The 17,426-nt window shown below is 44.2% G+C and overlaps 1 protein-coding gene and 1 long non-coding RNA gene across 7 annotated transcripts in view; one reads left to right on the top strand and one right to left on the bottom strand.

The window, feature by feature from the left end:
• Itsn2 (intersectin 2) overlaps positions 1–17,426 on the bottom strand; it is a 116,024-nt gene that overhangs the window by 14,168 nt on the left and 84,430 nt on the right. For all 5 annotated transcript variants that reach the window (XM_087907446.1, XM_087907445.1, XM_087907447.1 and 2 more), the window contains one exon: positions 252–373. In XM_087907446.1, coding sequence (XP_087763572.1) covers positions 252–373 — 122 coding nt within the window. The remainder of the gene's footprint in view (positions 1–251; positions 374–17,426) is intronic.
• Positions 367–17,426, top strand: part of LOC125402102 (uncharacterized) — a 55,121-nt gene continuing 38,061 nt past the window's right edge. For both annotated transcript variants that reach the window (XR_015002489.2, XR_015002488.2), the window contains exon 1: positions 367–525. This is a non-coding gene — a long non-coding RNA (uncharacterized LOC125402102). The remainder of the gene's footprint in view (positions 526–17,426) is intronic.

Genomic DNA, 17,426 nt, shown 5'->3' with positions numbered 1-17,426 from the left:
AACCTTCAGTCTTCTGCCTCACCAGGGAGCAGAGGCAGCCTTTATCACTACGGTGTATGAGTTCTCATGTGGAAATGGTGCCCAGGCAGGGGGCACAGCTCAATGGTATAACACGTGTGTGGCATGTGAGAGTCCCTGGGCTATGCCCAGTACCGCAAACAAAAGAGGATGGCTTATGTTGCTTTCAAGCGAGATTGGCAGAGACGGCCACCCTCTGTCTCCCATGGGAGACAGTAAGTGACAGGCCTCACCTCGATGACCAGCTGCAGATCGTCCATGTACTGCTCCTCTGTCTGAATCAGCTCGTGAATGTAGCCCTGCCTCTTCCTCTCCATGGGCTGCATTGTGTCCAGGGCTTGGAGATCGGCACACCCTGCAGAGACAGGGCAGAGCTTAACGGCACTACTTCAGTCCCTCAAGGAAGATGGACAATTCTCAGAGGAGGCACTGCTTCGAAAGGACATTTCCCAGAGAGGATCACCTGCTTGCGGAGAGCTGGCATGAGGGACTACTGTGCTCCTAGAGGTAAAGTTATCACATCTGTGAAGTTATAGCAAGCTCCTGACTTCTGAGCAACAGTGAGAGAATTAAGAATTTTAGAAATGGCCTCAAAGTGACCAGAATTTCATCATTCCACGACTTCTGGAAATTATTGAAATGATTAAATAAATTAGTACTTGAAGTTGGTGTTTTTCAAACTAGTAGATCATGAGCCATCATCAACTTAGGCCCACTATTTACAAAGAATTACGGTCTACGATGCACACGGTGCTGGTCAGTGCTCTGAAAGGGTTTGGCAATATATCTAGTTATACTTATATAAAATACCAACTCACTTTGAATTACTGTTAGGAAAACAAGAACCAAAGGCCTGAGAAATGTGTCTCTAGAGTTTCGCAAGGAAAGTTCTAAGGTTAAAAGATCTCAACCAGCCCACTGAAAGAGAGCAGTGGGGCCAGGCCCACCACAGAGTCCAGACACAGCCATGCAGAGGAGTCACAGACAGCTCACAACAGGACGAGCAGCACTGGGTTCACTCTGCATCCGTACACAGCAATACCTCAGGAATCCCCTCATCAGGCAAAAAGTGGAAGCAGACAAGTACCGTAAAACCAAATTTGTAGGAGGCTGTGTGATTGGATGGAGCAGCTAACAGATCAAATCAATGTAAAACTTAATCACACTAACTGGGTTCTGGCTGGTTGCAGGAGGCCCTCTGGTCAATCAACTTATGATTTTTATTATTTATGTGTATGTACGCAGCGAGGTCAGAGAGTTGTAAGAACCCCTGAATCTTGACTCACAGGTAGTTGTGAGCTGCCTAATGTGGAATTCGAACTCAGGTCCTCTGTAAGAATACACGGTCTTAGCCACTGAGCCGTCTTACCAACCCAATCACCAATTAAGCTGGAACCAAATGGCAGCTGTAGCTGTTTTCTGTAGATTTCATTTTTGTTTTTTGATAAATGCTGTTGGACAACATTGCTGGCTAAATTCTCAGTTATTCTGGTAACTAGTATTGAGGAATTGTTTTAGTTTCCGATGATTGGCTCAAGTAAATCTACTAAATTTAAATGGTCTAAGAAGTTCCCCTCGGAATGGTATCCAGGAAGCTACCACATGAGGCAGCAGGCAGAGTATTTCAAGCCATAATGGAAAACAATTCTTTGTAAGCCAATAAAAAAAATAAAATTTTAAAAACCACACACACACACACAAATCTGGAGTCAGTGAGATGGCTCAGCAGGTAAAGGTGCTGCTGACAAGCTCCATAACCTGAGTTCGTTCATTGGACTCACATGATGGCAGGGGAAAACTGGTGCCCCCCCCACACGAGAGAGAGACAGAGAGACAGAGAGAGACAGAGAGAGAGACACACACACACACACAGAGAGAGAGAGAGACAGAGAGAGACATGTTTTTTGTTTCTGTTTTTTAAGCAAAAGCCGAGCTAGCAGACAACGAGGTGTGAACGGGGACTTCAGCTGTCCCCAGCACAGGTCTTGGGAATGATGGCAGCAGTGAGGATGCAGAGTCCCACAGGGCAGCCACAAAGCAATGGGAACAGAGAGCAGTGCCCCAGAGGGAGAACAAACAAGGGAAGGGTCAGAGTCTTTTTTTTTTTTTTCCTGCTTGCTAGGGGAGACACTAGACAAACACTATCACCAAACTCTAGTATAGCCCAGCTTGGTTTAACCTTTTCTAACCTTTTCCTATAGGACCTTGTGTATGCTAGGCAAGACTCTACCACTGAGCTATGAATTAAAGAAATATATCTTTAGGCCAGGAGTGGTGGTGCACGCCTTTAATCCCAGCACTTGAGAGACAGAGGCAGGTGGATTTCTGTGAGTTCGAGGCCAGTTTGGGCTACAGAGCAAGTTCCAAGACAGGCTCCAAAGCTACACAGAGAAACCCTGTCTCAAAAAACAAACAACAACAGTGTGTGTGTGTGTGTGTGTGTGTGTGTGTGTGTGTGTGTGTGTGTGTGATAGATTTGGATTAACGTACAGTTTTAATGATTTTTTTTTGCTAATACTGCAGGCATAGATGACAGGTTTATAAAACAAAAATACTGAATTTATCAGGTGACATGGGGTGCTAGCCAACCAGAAACCATAGCTCTGCCAACTCTGGAGCACTGAATTTTGTTCTGCCTGCTGGAGAGAACTGCACAGCAGCAGGTACACAGTGAATCGGGAAGGCCAGGTGGAGGCCGGCTTGACTATGCTATGTGTGGCACAGAGGACAGATGTACGCAGACAGCTCGTGAACAGTGCTGCCCAGAGCATCATCAGAGACACTGGTCACATCCAGTGACTGCTGGAAGCAACTAGAACCTGTGCTGAGGGTACAGTACCTCTTACTTAAAAAAAATAAAATAAAAAAACCCCAAATAAACAGACCAAACTATTGAACTTTATGTGCCCCATGGGTGTTTTGCCTGCATGTGTGTTGTGTACCAGGTAAAGCCAGAAAAGGGCATCAGATCCCCTGGAGTTGGATTTCAGGAGTTTGTGAGCCACCACGCGAGAGTTCGGGAAAAGCAGCCAGGGTTCTTAGCCACTGAGTCATCGCCAGTCCTTACCTGGTGTTTCATGTCATTCATGATCCCTATTTGGGATTTATGAAATATCTGCATTCCATATCTATGACTGTCTAGTTATTTTCTTTAAAAAAGTTTTAATTACCTTTTAAATTTATTTATTGTGTGTATGTGTATGCATTGCCTCGGCCTGAGAGTGGAGGTCAGAGAATGACCTTAAGAGCCGGTCCTGCTTTCACCATGTGGATGCTGGGGAGTGGAAGCAGGTGTCACAGGGCCACCTCACCAGTTCTTGGTACTTTTCATTACATTTATTCATATTTAGAGTTAAATGTACTTGTGGTTTTTCTGTAAGTCACTGACGTGAATACATAGCCATTAAATGAGCCTGCATGCATTTGTGGTGCCTGGGTTCAAATGCAGACTGTTGTAGACACTGGGCAACTGCTCACCCAGTGAACCACACCCTGGTTGCCTTAAAATGCACCAACACTGGCCTATCTAGAACAACAGCTTATAACCACAGGAAGGGCCTTAAGTCGTTTCTATTTCTACAGCTGGATGGATATGACAGATGCTTCATTAGGATGAGCACGGGGACAGCTCATCACTATGCCACACTGACCCCTTGCATTTCATCCCTGTGGCCCTTAGACTTCTGCTCTTGGTTCAGTTCCAAGCCCTCACTTCAGATGTCCTTACCTATGAGGTCAGGGGAAATAAAGACACAGTGCCCCCTAAACCTTCCTCCCTTTATCTCTCTACTCCCTTGTTCCTTATTTCATTCCTGGTCAGGTGCTAGGGGTCCGAGTACTCTCTCTAGCCAGCACCCTTAATTGGTGTTCCCTTCCACAGTGCCCCCACCCTGCCCAGGCCCCCCATTATATTCAGTTTTCACTGCTTTATTTTTGGTTCACAAGCAGAGTTAGATGTCCCTCCTACTCCTGGAAAAGACAACCTGGCAAAGACACACCAGCACGTCTCCTTCAGCCCCATTCCCTCTTCAACGCCCTCTTTTTTTGTGTATTGTCAAAGTCACAAGAAGGTCTAGGCTTGTGTTCTCCTTACATTTCCCTAACTGGGTACACTGTCCTGTTGACCCCGCTCTCAGGAAGGTAAGAAAGACCCCAATATTGCTGGGTTCAGTGCCCTCTTCCACTCCCAGCCTCCTCCACCTGCCCCTGCACTGTTACCTCGGAAGTGCTGCCCCTTCAGCCTTGCTGTCCCTTCTCAGCCTTCTCAGTGCTCCTCTTCCTGGTGCCTCCTTCTGAATGTCTCCCTCTGCCTGCTGCCAAGCTCTCTGCTTCTCCCAAACCAGCAAACGCCAAAATAGGATATGGCATTCCTGTCCTGTAAGGTCACAGGAATCTGGCCACACTGCAGCCTGTGTATTGCTCTTCTTGGGCCATAGTGCATATTAGCCTATTTGATTCTGAGAAGCCCTGCACTACAGACATATGCAAGCCGAGGCACCCAGAGTTGCCAACAGTGGACCTGATAACAGAGGGAGAGGTGGGTGGGATTGCTGGATTAACCGAGGACTCGGGTTGCCATGGAGTGAATAAGCACACTTTGTCATCCTGGATACCCGACTGTCCCTGTACTTGACAGAGAGGAGTGTGACTGAACCCTTCCAATGTAGCTTGTCCAATAGAGATATTTATAGATGCAAACTACACATTGGGTTTTGAAGACATATTTAATATGAAATGTAACATATTGCATCAATACTATATTAGCCAGATGATGGTGAAATACACCTGTGATTTCAGAAGACTGAGGAAGGAGGAACTGGAGTTAGAGGTTAGCCTGGGCTACATAGTAAGACTCTTAGAAACAACCAGCCAACCAGTCAATCAGCCAGTCAACTAACCAACCAGTTGGTTAGCAAACTAACCAACAAACCTACTAACCAACCAAATAACCAACCTACCAACTAACCAATCAACCTACCAACCAACCTACCAAGCAATCAACCAACTAACATACCAACCAAGAAACCAAGCAACCAAACAACCAACCAACTAACCAAACCTACCAACCAATGTGCATACATGCCAACCATTAAGTCAGCAAACTAATCAACCAACATACCAAGCAACTAACTAACCCAACAACCAACCACCTAGCCAGTCAGCCAACCAGCCAATCAATCAATCTTGTTGCATATTGTAATATTTTGGATATACTAGATTAAATACTATTGGAATTTTATGTATTTTGACTTAAAATGTGACTGCTAGAAAAGTTTAGATTACATATGGGGCTTCTGTAGTTATTCACATATTTCTGTGAGCAGTTCTGTATTTGGGGGGGTCTTTTCCTCACAAAATGTAAAATGGCTTCCACGGACGGCAGAATGAAGCCCTAACTCAGCAGCATGGCTCCAGGGTCTCCATGGCCTGGATCCTGTCTGCCTCCCAGCCTCTGCAGTAACTGCTTTGCCACCTCCCCACCCAACTAGTAAGGCTGGGTCCTTATGACAGGGTGCACACTCTGCCCACAGCTTTGATGAGTTCCTCCTTCCCTTCCTCATTTACAGCCTGGTTCTCACAGAGAGTCCTTCACAGTGCAGCTCAAGGACTCCACTGTAGGGGAAGCCTTCCCACCTTGGGTCCCACTCATACCCAGATTTGCTTCCTTTTGTGACTAGTGTATCTGTATTCAGTGGCAGCTGTGGGTGGCGGCCGCATATGTTCTACCATGGAGCTATACTTCTGGCCTCTGATTCTCTATTTTAATATGTCACCTAAACGAGCTCCTATTGTCCTTATTCCATAAACTTAGTACGTATGTCCATACATCCTCTGGTCTGTCTCTAACAGAGGCCTAAATATCAAACCGGGTCAGTGCTCCGCCCCTAGGGACCAGGCTGTGTTTGTTAAGTGGTGAAAATACAGTGTTGGTCCTGCGCTGCTTGCTTCCAGATGCACTTTTCCTCCTCCTGGCTTTGATCTGGGCTGTAGGGAGGCAGGGCCTGTAGGCCGCTTGCTCTCTCCCTGCTCTGGATGGAGCTGGATTCTGCCAGGTCTGGCAGGAAACTGAAAATGACAGGATAATTTCTTTCACCAGAATAAGGGGTAAGAAACCTCTTTGTCTCTGCTAGTGGAAGAAGGGGAAATTGTTGGGCTTAAAATAGCACCAAAACTTGGATTTTAAGAATTCTGAAACAGGCTGGGCAGTGGCGCACACCTTCAATCCCAGTACTCAGGAAGCAGAGGCAGGTGGATCTCTGTGAGTTTGAGGCCAGCCTGGTCTACAGAGTAAGTTTCAGGACAGCCATGGCTACATAGAGAAAACATGTCTCAAAAAGTAAAAAAAGAATTCTGAAATGGATGATTTAACACAAAAATTGGCCCATAGCTGGTGACAGCTTCAGGGGATGCTCAGCCAAAGAAAGTATTCAGTCTGTTGGGAGGATCACTCTTATCACCAGGAAACCAAGTACCACTAACAAGGAGCTGGCTAACAACACAAAATCACACAACATACACACACATCATACACACACATACCACATATGCACACCACACACATATCATACACAAACCACACACACACACACACACACACACACACCACACATCATACATACACACCACACACATACCATACACACACCATACACACCACACACACACCATACACATACACACACCACACATACCACACAAACACACATACATACCACAAACACACACCATACATGCACACACACCATATATATATATATATATATACGCATCACACATACCACTAACACACACCACATAAACACACACACACACACGCACCATACATATCACACAAACACACACACACCAAGGAGAAAATGCACAATAAATTTAAAAGTGAAGATGAAAACCCCAAGAACTTAAGATGACAGAATAAAACACAAAAGGAGATGTAAAACACACATGACTAAAAACATGTGGGAAGGGAATAACCCCCACACAGCCCACAGAAAGAGTCTCACTGGAGAGTCTGGCGGATGGCTTGGTCAGCACAGTTACTACCAGGCGAGTATGAGCACTTGAGATGGAATTCACAGCACTCACATTAGCCAGGAGGGTGGCATGCATCTGTGCTGGGGAGAGGAGAAAAGCCAGGAAGTGGCTGGGAGGAGAGACAGGTGAATCCCTCGTCTAGCCAATCAGTGAACTCAGCATTTAGTGACAGCTCCTACCTAAAAACTAAGGTGGAAAGCAATAGAAGATACCTGACCCCTGACACTGACCTCTGGTTTTCACAGCCACATATGCACCATGTGTAAACACGCATAAAACACACATGCATACACTATCTGTAATACACAAAAATACATATATTTGAAAAAAGTAAAGGCAAACAGTAAATATTGTAATGAAAACAGCATATTAATGACTAAAATACCAAATTAAACACATCTAAGAATTAGTAAGTAATGTGAGATGTAAATAAATAGCTTAGAAAGTAGCTCTGAAAGAAAAAACAGGAAACATGGACGTATGACGAGGCCAGCACACTCCGCCTAAGACACAGAATGGCAATGACGAGGTCAGCGCACACTACACAGAACACAGAGTGGCAATGACGAGGCCAGCACATACTACATAGAACACAGAGTGGCAATGACGAGACCAGCACATACTACATAGAACACAGAGTGGCAATGACGAGGCCAGCACATACTACATAGAACACAGAGTGACAACGATGAGGCCAGCGCACAGCACACACTGCACAGTTACAGAGGCAGGGAGGACAAAAGAGCTGGCAGGCAGCACTGAGGTCACAACAGCAATCTCTTTCAGGGATTGCATCATTACTGTTATGGCTGGAGTCATCCCCAGGCTGTGTGTGGCAGCTCACTGCTCTAACCCCAGCATTCAGAAGACTAAAGCAGGAACACAGGGAAGGAGTGGTCAGCCTGGGCTATACAGTGCGCTAGTTTGAAACTACAAAACCTTATTTTGGAAAACCAGAGTCAATCAAATAAACCAACAAAACAAAATACAACAAATCCCAAAGGATCTGCGTGAGAGGCTGCCAGCAACCACCTAGACAACACGACAATACTGTGCTTACCTGCAACAAACAGAAAACCCTCAATGTATGAAGTAAAAAGATGGAACCTTTCTTAAAATAAATACACCTCTTTTCAAAAAATGAGAGAAAAAGAAAAGCAACTAGAATGTAAGTAGTGAAGTTGACAATTTTTCATGAAAATTATCCAATGAGCAGTTTGAATAGTTAACAATCGTGAGAAATGAACACATATAAGAGAATACACATTTCAACAAAAATCTGTGTCTATGGGGAACATTTGCTGAGCGTAGCAGGGAGTATAAGGATTTAATACTGCTTTCAATTGTTTCCTTTTAAATTTATTTCTGAGGCTGGAGATGGCTCAGGAGTCCAAAGCACTTGCTGCTCTTTCAGAGAGCCTGAGCTGGGTTCCCAGCATCCACACTGGGCTGCTCACACTGCCAGCAGCTCCAGGGGACCCAGTGGTCTCTCCGACCTCCATAGGCCTGCACTCACAGACACATGCTCCCCGCCCCCACACAACTGGGACAATGAAAAACAATAGCAATTCTGAGTATGATGTGATGTGCACACTGTAGCATGTCTGTGGGAGGAGGACAATTCTGTGGAGTCATTCTCTTCTTCCACTTTTATGTGGTCCCCAGAGGTCAATCTCAGGTCAGGCTTGTGTGGCAAGTGCCTGCCTTGTCATTGATCCATCTCTCCAGTCCTTCAAATTTTATTGTAATTGTGTATGCATGTGCTTGATGTTTGTACGTGGGCACATGTGCTACGGTGAGTGTGTGTATGTGCATGATGTTTGTGCATGGGCACATGTGTCATGGTGAGTGTGTGTATGCATGTGCATGATTTTTGTGAGTGGGCACATGTGCCATGGTGAATGTGTATGTATGTGCACGATGCTTGTGTGTGGTCATGTGTGCCATGGTGAATGTGTATGTATATGCATGATGTTTGTGTGTGGGCATATGTGCCATGGTGCATATGTGGAGGATGGAGGACAGCTTTGTGCACTTGGTTTCTTTCTTTTGGATTCAGGTTGACAGGACTGTGCTGTGTGTGCCTTTACCCGCCGAGCCACTTTACTGTCCTCAAACATCTTTGCTTAGCGAAAAGAAGTTTCCTGGTGCCCCAGATAGTTTTCCTTCAGTAGCAGGGACCCATTTAACCTGATCCACCACTACCTCTTGTGATTACTGCCTTTTCTGTTTTGTTTTTCAGGTTCTGGAGATCCACCCATGGCCAGGCAAGAGTGCCATGCCAGGCCATAGCCTATTCCCTTTCCTCTCATTAGCATCTCTCCTCATATCCTCTTACTTCCTTGGCCAGCCTTCCTAGTTTCTCCTCCTCTTTCCTCCACAGCCATCCAGACTCCTAGTGGTGAAAGTCCTGTTTTAGGCCTAGAGACTCTTCTCTGTGAGCTCAGTGACTTGGTTAAGCACGTGTCGGTCTGACGGCTCCCATATTTATACTTTGCCTCAACTTATTTTTGCCTATGTAGACTCTCCCTCATCAACAGAACAGCAAAAGCCATCTTCTTACCATCACGGCCGAACTCTCCTCCTCATCACCTTCTAACTCAAGGCCAGTACCATTTCTCCCCAGCTCATGACGCATCTTTGGATGCAGACCTTCCTTCTGACCCTCCATATTCAATCCACCCGCTGGCTCTAACATTAAACACTTGACCCGTTTGCACCACATCCTTCATTACCATCTGGATCCAAGCCACTATCTTATGCTTGGATCACTGTGCAAGTTCCTAGAGGACTTCCTTGCTTCTGGTCCCTTCTGTTCACTTTAATCTAACAGGTAATCTTGTTGAGACACATCAGATCATGTCCTTCCTTTGATAAAACCTTCTAACAGGGTTTTCTTTTGCCACACAAAAGCCAAAGTTATAAGACAGCCCCAAAGAATCTCAACTAGCATCCATCTCCTTGACCACCTGGTCTCATTTCCCCTTCTTGCTATTCCCTCTGTCCCAGGCCCATTGGCCTCTACCCTGTTCCCTGAGTATCACGAGGACACCCCAATAGCATCCCCCTCTGATATGCTGCCCCTCATCCTGGAATGGTCTGTTCCCCAGATATTCCCCATGCCCTTCAAGTCTTTCCCTGTCTTACCAATCTGGACACATTTGAAGGTCCTGTTCACGATGAAATGCCTTCACACCCCAACCAGCACTCCCTCTATCCTCCTACTTTATTCTCCTGAGATACAGCACCCTTGGTTAATCTCATTTGTTCACATCCCCTCCTCAACTGGAGGAAGGCCCTAGTTTTGTCCATTTTCTAATCTACTCTATCCACAGTGCGTGATACACGGGTAGGTTTTCTTTAAGAACTGATAAATGTGAGAGGAGCTATACCCTGTCCTACAGGTCACAAAAAGTGATGAAAATTTCCTTGTAGGCCCTGATGGACAGGGAGAATGGACAGAGAAGAAACAATAGATCAAAATTCTTGGACGGGCAGAGTGAGCTGGACTACAGGCCCTCACAGTATGGGTAGATGTGGAGACACACTAGAAACCATGACTGATGAAAACTCTGCCCCACTGACATGGTTGTGAACCACTGTTCTAAACCCCTGGGCAAACAAGAAGCCAAAGAGAGACGCTTAGGCGAGAGATGAGAAGGTCTGGGAAGATCCCAAAAGGCGGAGGACAAAGGACAGGCTGTGCTGGCTGATACAGGCTGCTTGTTCAGATTAGGTCCTAAATGCCAGAAAACTCCTCACCCGTTTTGAGGAGAGCGAGGCCACTGAACAATGCCATTCTCTGTGAGCCCCGCTCTGCTAACCACTCTGAGTATTGGATATAATTGTCAGCTGTACTGTGTGGGAGCTCTGAGAAGAGACGAGCTCCCAACAGTAAACCCAGAAGATTAAACTGCAACTCTCTGCAGATTGCCTTGATGCCCAACTCTTATCAGGACTCTAGAAAATGGCTATTTTATAAAACAATATTTTTTATCTACTTGGTAAATACATATTAAGGACAAACAATGCACCAAGATAGTATTTCTACCATAAAGTGATAGGTAAATATATTTTCTTTGGAAATTTAAATAATTCTTTAACAAATTTTTATTTATTTGCTGGTAATTCTGGGGATCAAACCAGGAGCTTCATGCATGCTAGGGAAGTGCCCTTTAAAAACAATTTAAAAGTTCTTTCTTCTTATTTTTTCAGAGACATAGGCTAGCTGTGCTGTCTGATTCTTCTGCCTTACCTCCCAAGTGCTCTGATTAAAGGCACACGCCATGTACTCCACCAGCTTGGGCACCTGTGTATTTTTCTGAAGCCTACTGAGTTGTAATCAAGCCGTAGGTTGGTTATTTAAATGCAACTGTATTAAAATGTTTTAGAACATAAGAGAGCTACCACACATATTATTCTAGGATAACAGTATCCTAGAATGTCCCCAAAGCAAGCTTGTTGATATGTGCAAAGGGATACATTTATCAATTTATTTTCATTTCTTAACCTGCTGTGAAAGATCATAATCCTAAGACAACAGAGAACTTTTTTCTGTGTGTACTTACATGCATGACTTATGAATGGATGTTCACATGTATAGGTGCACTATGTGCGTGTGTGTGTGAGGAAGGATGGGGGCCAGAGGTTGCCGATGGGCACCTTCCTTGACTTACTGAAGTGGAGCCTTTGTTGAACTTGGTGCCTGCAGATTTTAGTCTAGCAAGCCAGATCAATCCAGGGAAATCCCTGTCTCTGCCTCATGAGTGCTTGGATTGCAGTCCTTAAGTGGTGCTGGGGATCTGATCTGTGGTCCTCACACCCGGACATCTCCACAAAGACCAGGGCACTGACTCTGTCCTTGGCAGTTACTTCCGGCTAGGATCTATGCGTTTCCTACCCTACGCGGACTGAAGTGATATGCTCTTTAGATTCAGACTTCAGCAAGAGAATGGGCTCCTTCCTTGCACCTAATCCAGAAGTTTTGATTCTAACAATATGTGACCTACCTCTGACTAATGTAACTGAACCCTCTTGAATAGAGGACAGAGATTCTGTAGTTGGGTGGCGGAGAAGGACTTCAGAGCTACCAGGTTTCTTATGTTGGAAGGAAAGGCAATGGTAAGCAGTTTCTACACAGCATTCACTGGATGCCAGGGGTACACCTGACCTGGTGTGACCCTGAACTGATTTCTGGAGAAAAAAAAAAGACTTAGAATAAACACTCTATCAAACATCCCCAGGCACTGCAAACAAAACATGACCTTTACTTTCCTTGAACTTTTTGTGTCTTAGTGACATAATAGGCCTTTATGCACCCTCAACCCTGGCACACAATTAGAACCTTGTAGCTACTTGCTGAAGCACTTTGCATCAGTACTCAGTCACCCAGCACTGTCTGTGGGCAGAGGGCTTCATAAACCTACCCTTCCTTAGTATCATAAGCCGCCTACACACCTCTCACCTCCCCATGGGATATTCTTGCAGTTCCTATTTCCAGCGTCCACTATTCCGTGGCTGGAGAGCATTCTACACTGCTGGGTCTAGGAGACACTTGTTCTTTAGCATCTCCTGACAGATAAGCACCAGTGTTACTCAGGTCCCAGGGGCAGGTTCTTCCAGGGCCAACCCAGATTCACCCAAAGTCATTCTTTTCATCACGTCATCTCACCTCACCTCGGATTAACTGGTGATTGCTCTACTTTTCTGGTTTGGAGGAAAAGCAAGCCCTGGTTAAGGAAAAGCAGGAACATGAATTCCAGAGTCAGGATGGATTTGAGCTTCAATCTGTCAACCCCAAATGCCAGGTTAACTGTGTGCTGCACAGAAAATGTTCAACACGTCAGCTATTGTTTCTAGAACTGACTATGCAGTGAACTAGTGCTTCCAAAATGCTGAACGTATGGTGTGGCTCTCATCCTCAGTGACAGACCAGGCGTGGACTCCCAGGGCAGCTTCATTTATCCTTTGAAGTGAACACTGAGTGATGGTTGCCTTTTGACAATGGCATGAAGTCTTGTAAGAACATTTCATAATTCCTCGTTCTTGTTTAAGGCAAAAAAAAAAGTGGTTCAAAAATTAATTCTGAAGTTGATGTGGAGAGGTAAGACTTAGCATAGCCACCACAGTACGGAAGAAGACAAGAGACTCAGCACTGACCTGCAGGAACCGAGACAGCGTGGTACAAGCAAGAGAACAGATGAACTGACCATGAGACCCAAAAAAACTCAGAAATCGACTCAGGAAACAGCTAAATGATCTTTGCCAGAGGAGCACAGGCAATAACAGAGAACATAATCTCAGTAGATGGCTCTGGAACATGTGACAGCTACAGGTGTGAGACAGACTACAGACAGGCCTGTTCCTCATCAGAGTTAACCTAGAACGCACCGTGCTCAAGTCCCAAATGTGAGCCACAAAATGTTTAAGTCCCACTACGTGACCTTGGGTTCCGAGAAGATGTAATATATGCCACAAAAGGCATAATACACAAAAAATAATAATCTGGACTTCACTAAAATTTATTTTTTGTTGCTGTTTTATAAAAGACAGGGTTAAGAGAAAAAGGTCACAGACTGGGAAAAAATAATTATAAAACCTATATCAGACTCAGGATTGTAATTCAAAGTGTACAACTAATTCAACAATAGACAAAAACACCTGATTTAAAGAATGGGCCATAGGGCTGGGCAGTGGCAGTGCAGAACTTTAATCCCAGCTCTCAGGATTCAGAGGCAGGTGGCTCTCTGTGAGTTCAAGGCCAGCTAGATCTACAAAGCAATTTCCAGGACAGCCAGAGCTACATAGAGATACCCTGTCTTGGGGAAAAAAAAAAAAAAAGAATGACTCATAGGCCTTAACACCTCACCAAAGAAGAGAGGCTATAGCCAGGATGTGATAGCAAACCTTTAATCCTGGCAATTGGGAACTCTGTGAGTTCAAGGCCAGTCAGGGCTACTTAATGAGATCCTGCCTTGAAAAAGGATGCTGTATGCCATCTATCTTCAGGGAAATGCATATTAAAACAAGATACCAACACACACATTAGCTTGGCCAGAAGTCACAACATAATAGCAAATGCTGGCACAACAAAAGCTCCTTCGTTGCTGGCAGGAGCGATGCCATAGCACTGTGACTTTGGAACAGTATGGTTGTTACAAGACAACATGCTACATGATCTGAAAACACGGCATAGCCAAACAATACAATTTTAACTTGGCTATAAAAAGGAAAAATGCATCAATACATACTACAACATAGATGAAGTAAGCCAGTCACAAAAAAACCCATGTTTGTCCAGAACAGGCAAACATATGAAGAGAGAAAGTGAATTAGTGGTTTCCTGGGGCTAGGGACTGTGTAGGTGGTATGTCCTTACGTGCGCACGTGCACATGTAGTTACAGGAAGGTGGGAGAGAGACAATTTAAAAGTTTTTCTCCTGAGGTGATGAAAGTATTTTCTAATTGATTATAGCAATGTCTGCATGACTGTAACCACACTAAACCACTGAGCTGTGCACTTTATTGACGTGTATGAATTACTCCTCAGTCAGATGGCAATTCTTTGCAGCTTTCTCTTTTTGGATACTATTGCTACAGGCTCTAGCCATCATCTTCCATCCTTGCCTCTTCTCTGCGTGTATTTTTCCTCTCTTTACTGGCACGAGCAATGTGTACCACCAGGACCTCACAGCTCTAAAGGCAGTGGAAGCATCAGCACATGAGTATATGGGATTCACAGCATGAACTCACTTTGTTCATGAATCTTAGAAAAGTATCTGGTGAGTCCTTCTTCTTTTTTGTTTTTCCAGTACCACAATGACACAGGCAGAATTCCCTTGTCACGGGTCCTCTCACTACTCAGTCCTTAGCTGAGAATCTCACATAAGTCTGAGCCTCTCTCTAGGGAGCCTCAACTACTTCTGGTGTTCTAAAGCACCAGTATACCCGGTGATGCCCAGTCCATAGTAGTGCCCATTCCCAGCTGATGCCTATCCAATGCTGGGCATCTAGATTGTATCTTTTGTATCTGGACAGCCCATAGGTGCTTTGCAGTAAAACCAAACCAAACCAAACTCACCTTCCTCCCCCAACTCTGGATCCACACATGGCACAGGTACCCTGTTATCCCATTCTGCCACTCGGCATACAAATGGGGACTAGCTGAAAGTCTCCTCTCACATTTCCTCCCTAACTTCTACCAATTTCCCCTCAGAGCTTTTACACATTTTCTTCACCTCTACTGAATACCAGAATCTGGAAACCATCCCCGTGCTCAGGCTACGCCTGGACTCAGAAGTCCTTTAGAGTGTTTTTGTCATCCCACAGAGTCAACCTAGAGAGTTGTCCCAGCCGACCATCTCCAGAGCCTCTACTCTCACGGCTGGCTTCACGGCCCCACCCCTGCAAGCCGACCATCTCCAGAGCCTCTACTCTCATGGCTGGCTTCACGGCCCCACCCCTGCAATGGTGAGTGCTTGTGACTACACCTGCCTCCAGTCAGGCTTACTCTGCTTATCTATCTCATGGGTCTGCCAGCTGCTGCCCCCACCTAGCAAGTCTTCCCTGCCCATCATTCTAAGGTACAGTAGGTATTTCTCTTCTCTCCTCAAAATGCAGGGGAGAAAAATCTGCCACTGTGCTCAGACTCTTAAATTATGTGTTTCTGCCCTCACCCTGTGACAGTGCCATGCTATGACGCCCTCACTCTCATTTACTATCACCTGCACCTGGTATTCTGCTTGACCTCATGCAAATAAATACTCAACACATATTATCAGGACAGCTTTGTAGAGAAAGGATTTGGAAAAGATGGTGTTTCTGCTAAATAACATTTGTATACATTATTTTTATTTTAACCAATGTGGTTACCAAATGTAGTTCTCTGCTATAGAGGTCCAGTACGTGAAAAACTGCTGTGGGTTCTTTACTGGCCTCCTAGTTTACACTAAAATGTTTCCTAAGATTCTTTCAATAGTTTAAAAAAATTGTGGGAAAAACTATAAATAAAATATTCTGCCAGGTATGGTGATGCATGCCTTTAATCCCAGCACTTGTGAGGTAGAGGCAAGTGAACCTCTGTGAGCTTGAGGCCAGCCTGGTTTATAAAGTGAGTTCCAAGACAGCCAGGGATATACAGAGAATCCCTATCTCAAAAAAAGAAAGAGAAAAAACAAAAAAAAAAAAGAAAAAAATTCTATTATCCTTGATTATACCATCTTACTTCTCTATGTAACAGCATAACAAAATAAAAGTATCTTTTGCTTTTGAGATATGTATGATTATCTCAAATTATATAAATCTTGACCATTGATCTGTACACTGAGATTAAATTAAGAGAAAAGAGAAATTCCAAAGACATTAAATCACACTTATATCTAAGCAATTAAAATAAGCTTTAAAAGGATACTTCAAAAGAAATACACAATACAAGTAATGGAGTTTGTGTTCTTTTAATAAACACACTTGCATAGTTATATTACAATTGTGTAAAAATAAAAACAGATTATTTCATGCCAAGCGTGCCCAGCATTTGCACAATCTCAATACCTTTAATACTATAGTTTTCAAGACACACAAAATAAAAATTTAAGGCAAATACATCACTTTGCAACAATTTAATAATTTATTACATTACAGTAGCGTCACAGCAGCATGTAAGAATGCCACCCTAGGCAAAGGGTCTCAGTGTTCCCACCAGCTATTTACAGGAATTCATAATTTGGTAAACTCATTCTAAGAAAACTTGGCAGATAAAGCTTTGGCCTGGACTTCATTTCTTTCTTGCATTTCCTCCCCCCAATCTCTTTCTTTTGAGCTCTAGCTCCATATTGTATTTTAAAACAGTTACCGTTTTAAGTGTTGCATTATTTCAAAATAGTCAAAGATTCAGAGAAAATATATAATCGATAGATAATTTTTAGTTTCCAATTTTCTAAAAGAAGAGTTTTGGCTGTAGCTTTTTCCCCCCTTGCACTGCTGTCAAGTTCAAGCACATGTTTTAGAAGTGCCTGCCATACAGTGTGATCTTAACCAGGCATTTTCTGCAAGTTCCAACTGATTGATTCCATTGTATTCCAATTTTTAAATTATGCTTCCAATAAGCTCTTTCCTTTTAAGCAACAGAAAGCTGCCTTACAGAAAATCAGGAAGAGAGCAAATACATGACTGATAAGGTATTGCAACAGATTGCATGCACTTATAAGAACGATTTAAATGATTATACGTCATAAAATGTCCTTCCTTACAGCTTCCTATCAAATACATGACAATATACCCACCCAGGCAGTATCTGGTTAACACAGTAAATTTATTTTCTAGACTGACATTTACTCTGAATGATGGGCCAGTGTATGACTTAAACCACAGGTATCTGA

This window comes from Myodes glareolus, chromosome 6 (genome assembly GCF_982192425.1).
Source record: "Myodes glareolus chromosome 6, mMyoGla1.1, whole genome shotgun sequence".
Taxonomy (NCBI): Eukaryota; Metazoa; Chordata; class Mammalia; order Rodentia; family Cricetidae; genus Myodes; species Myodes glareolus.
This window is presented reverse-complemented; position numbering and strand designations above follow the sequence as displayed.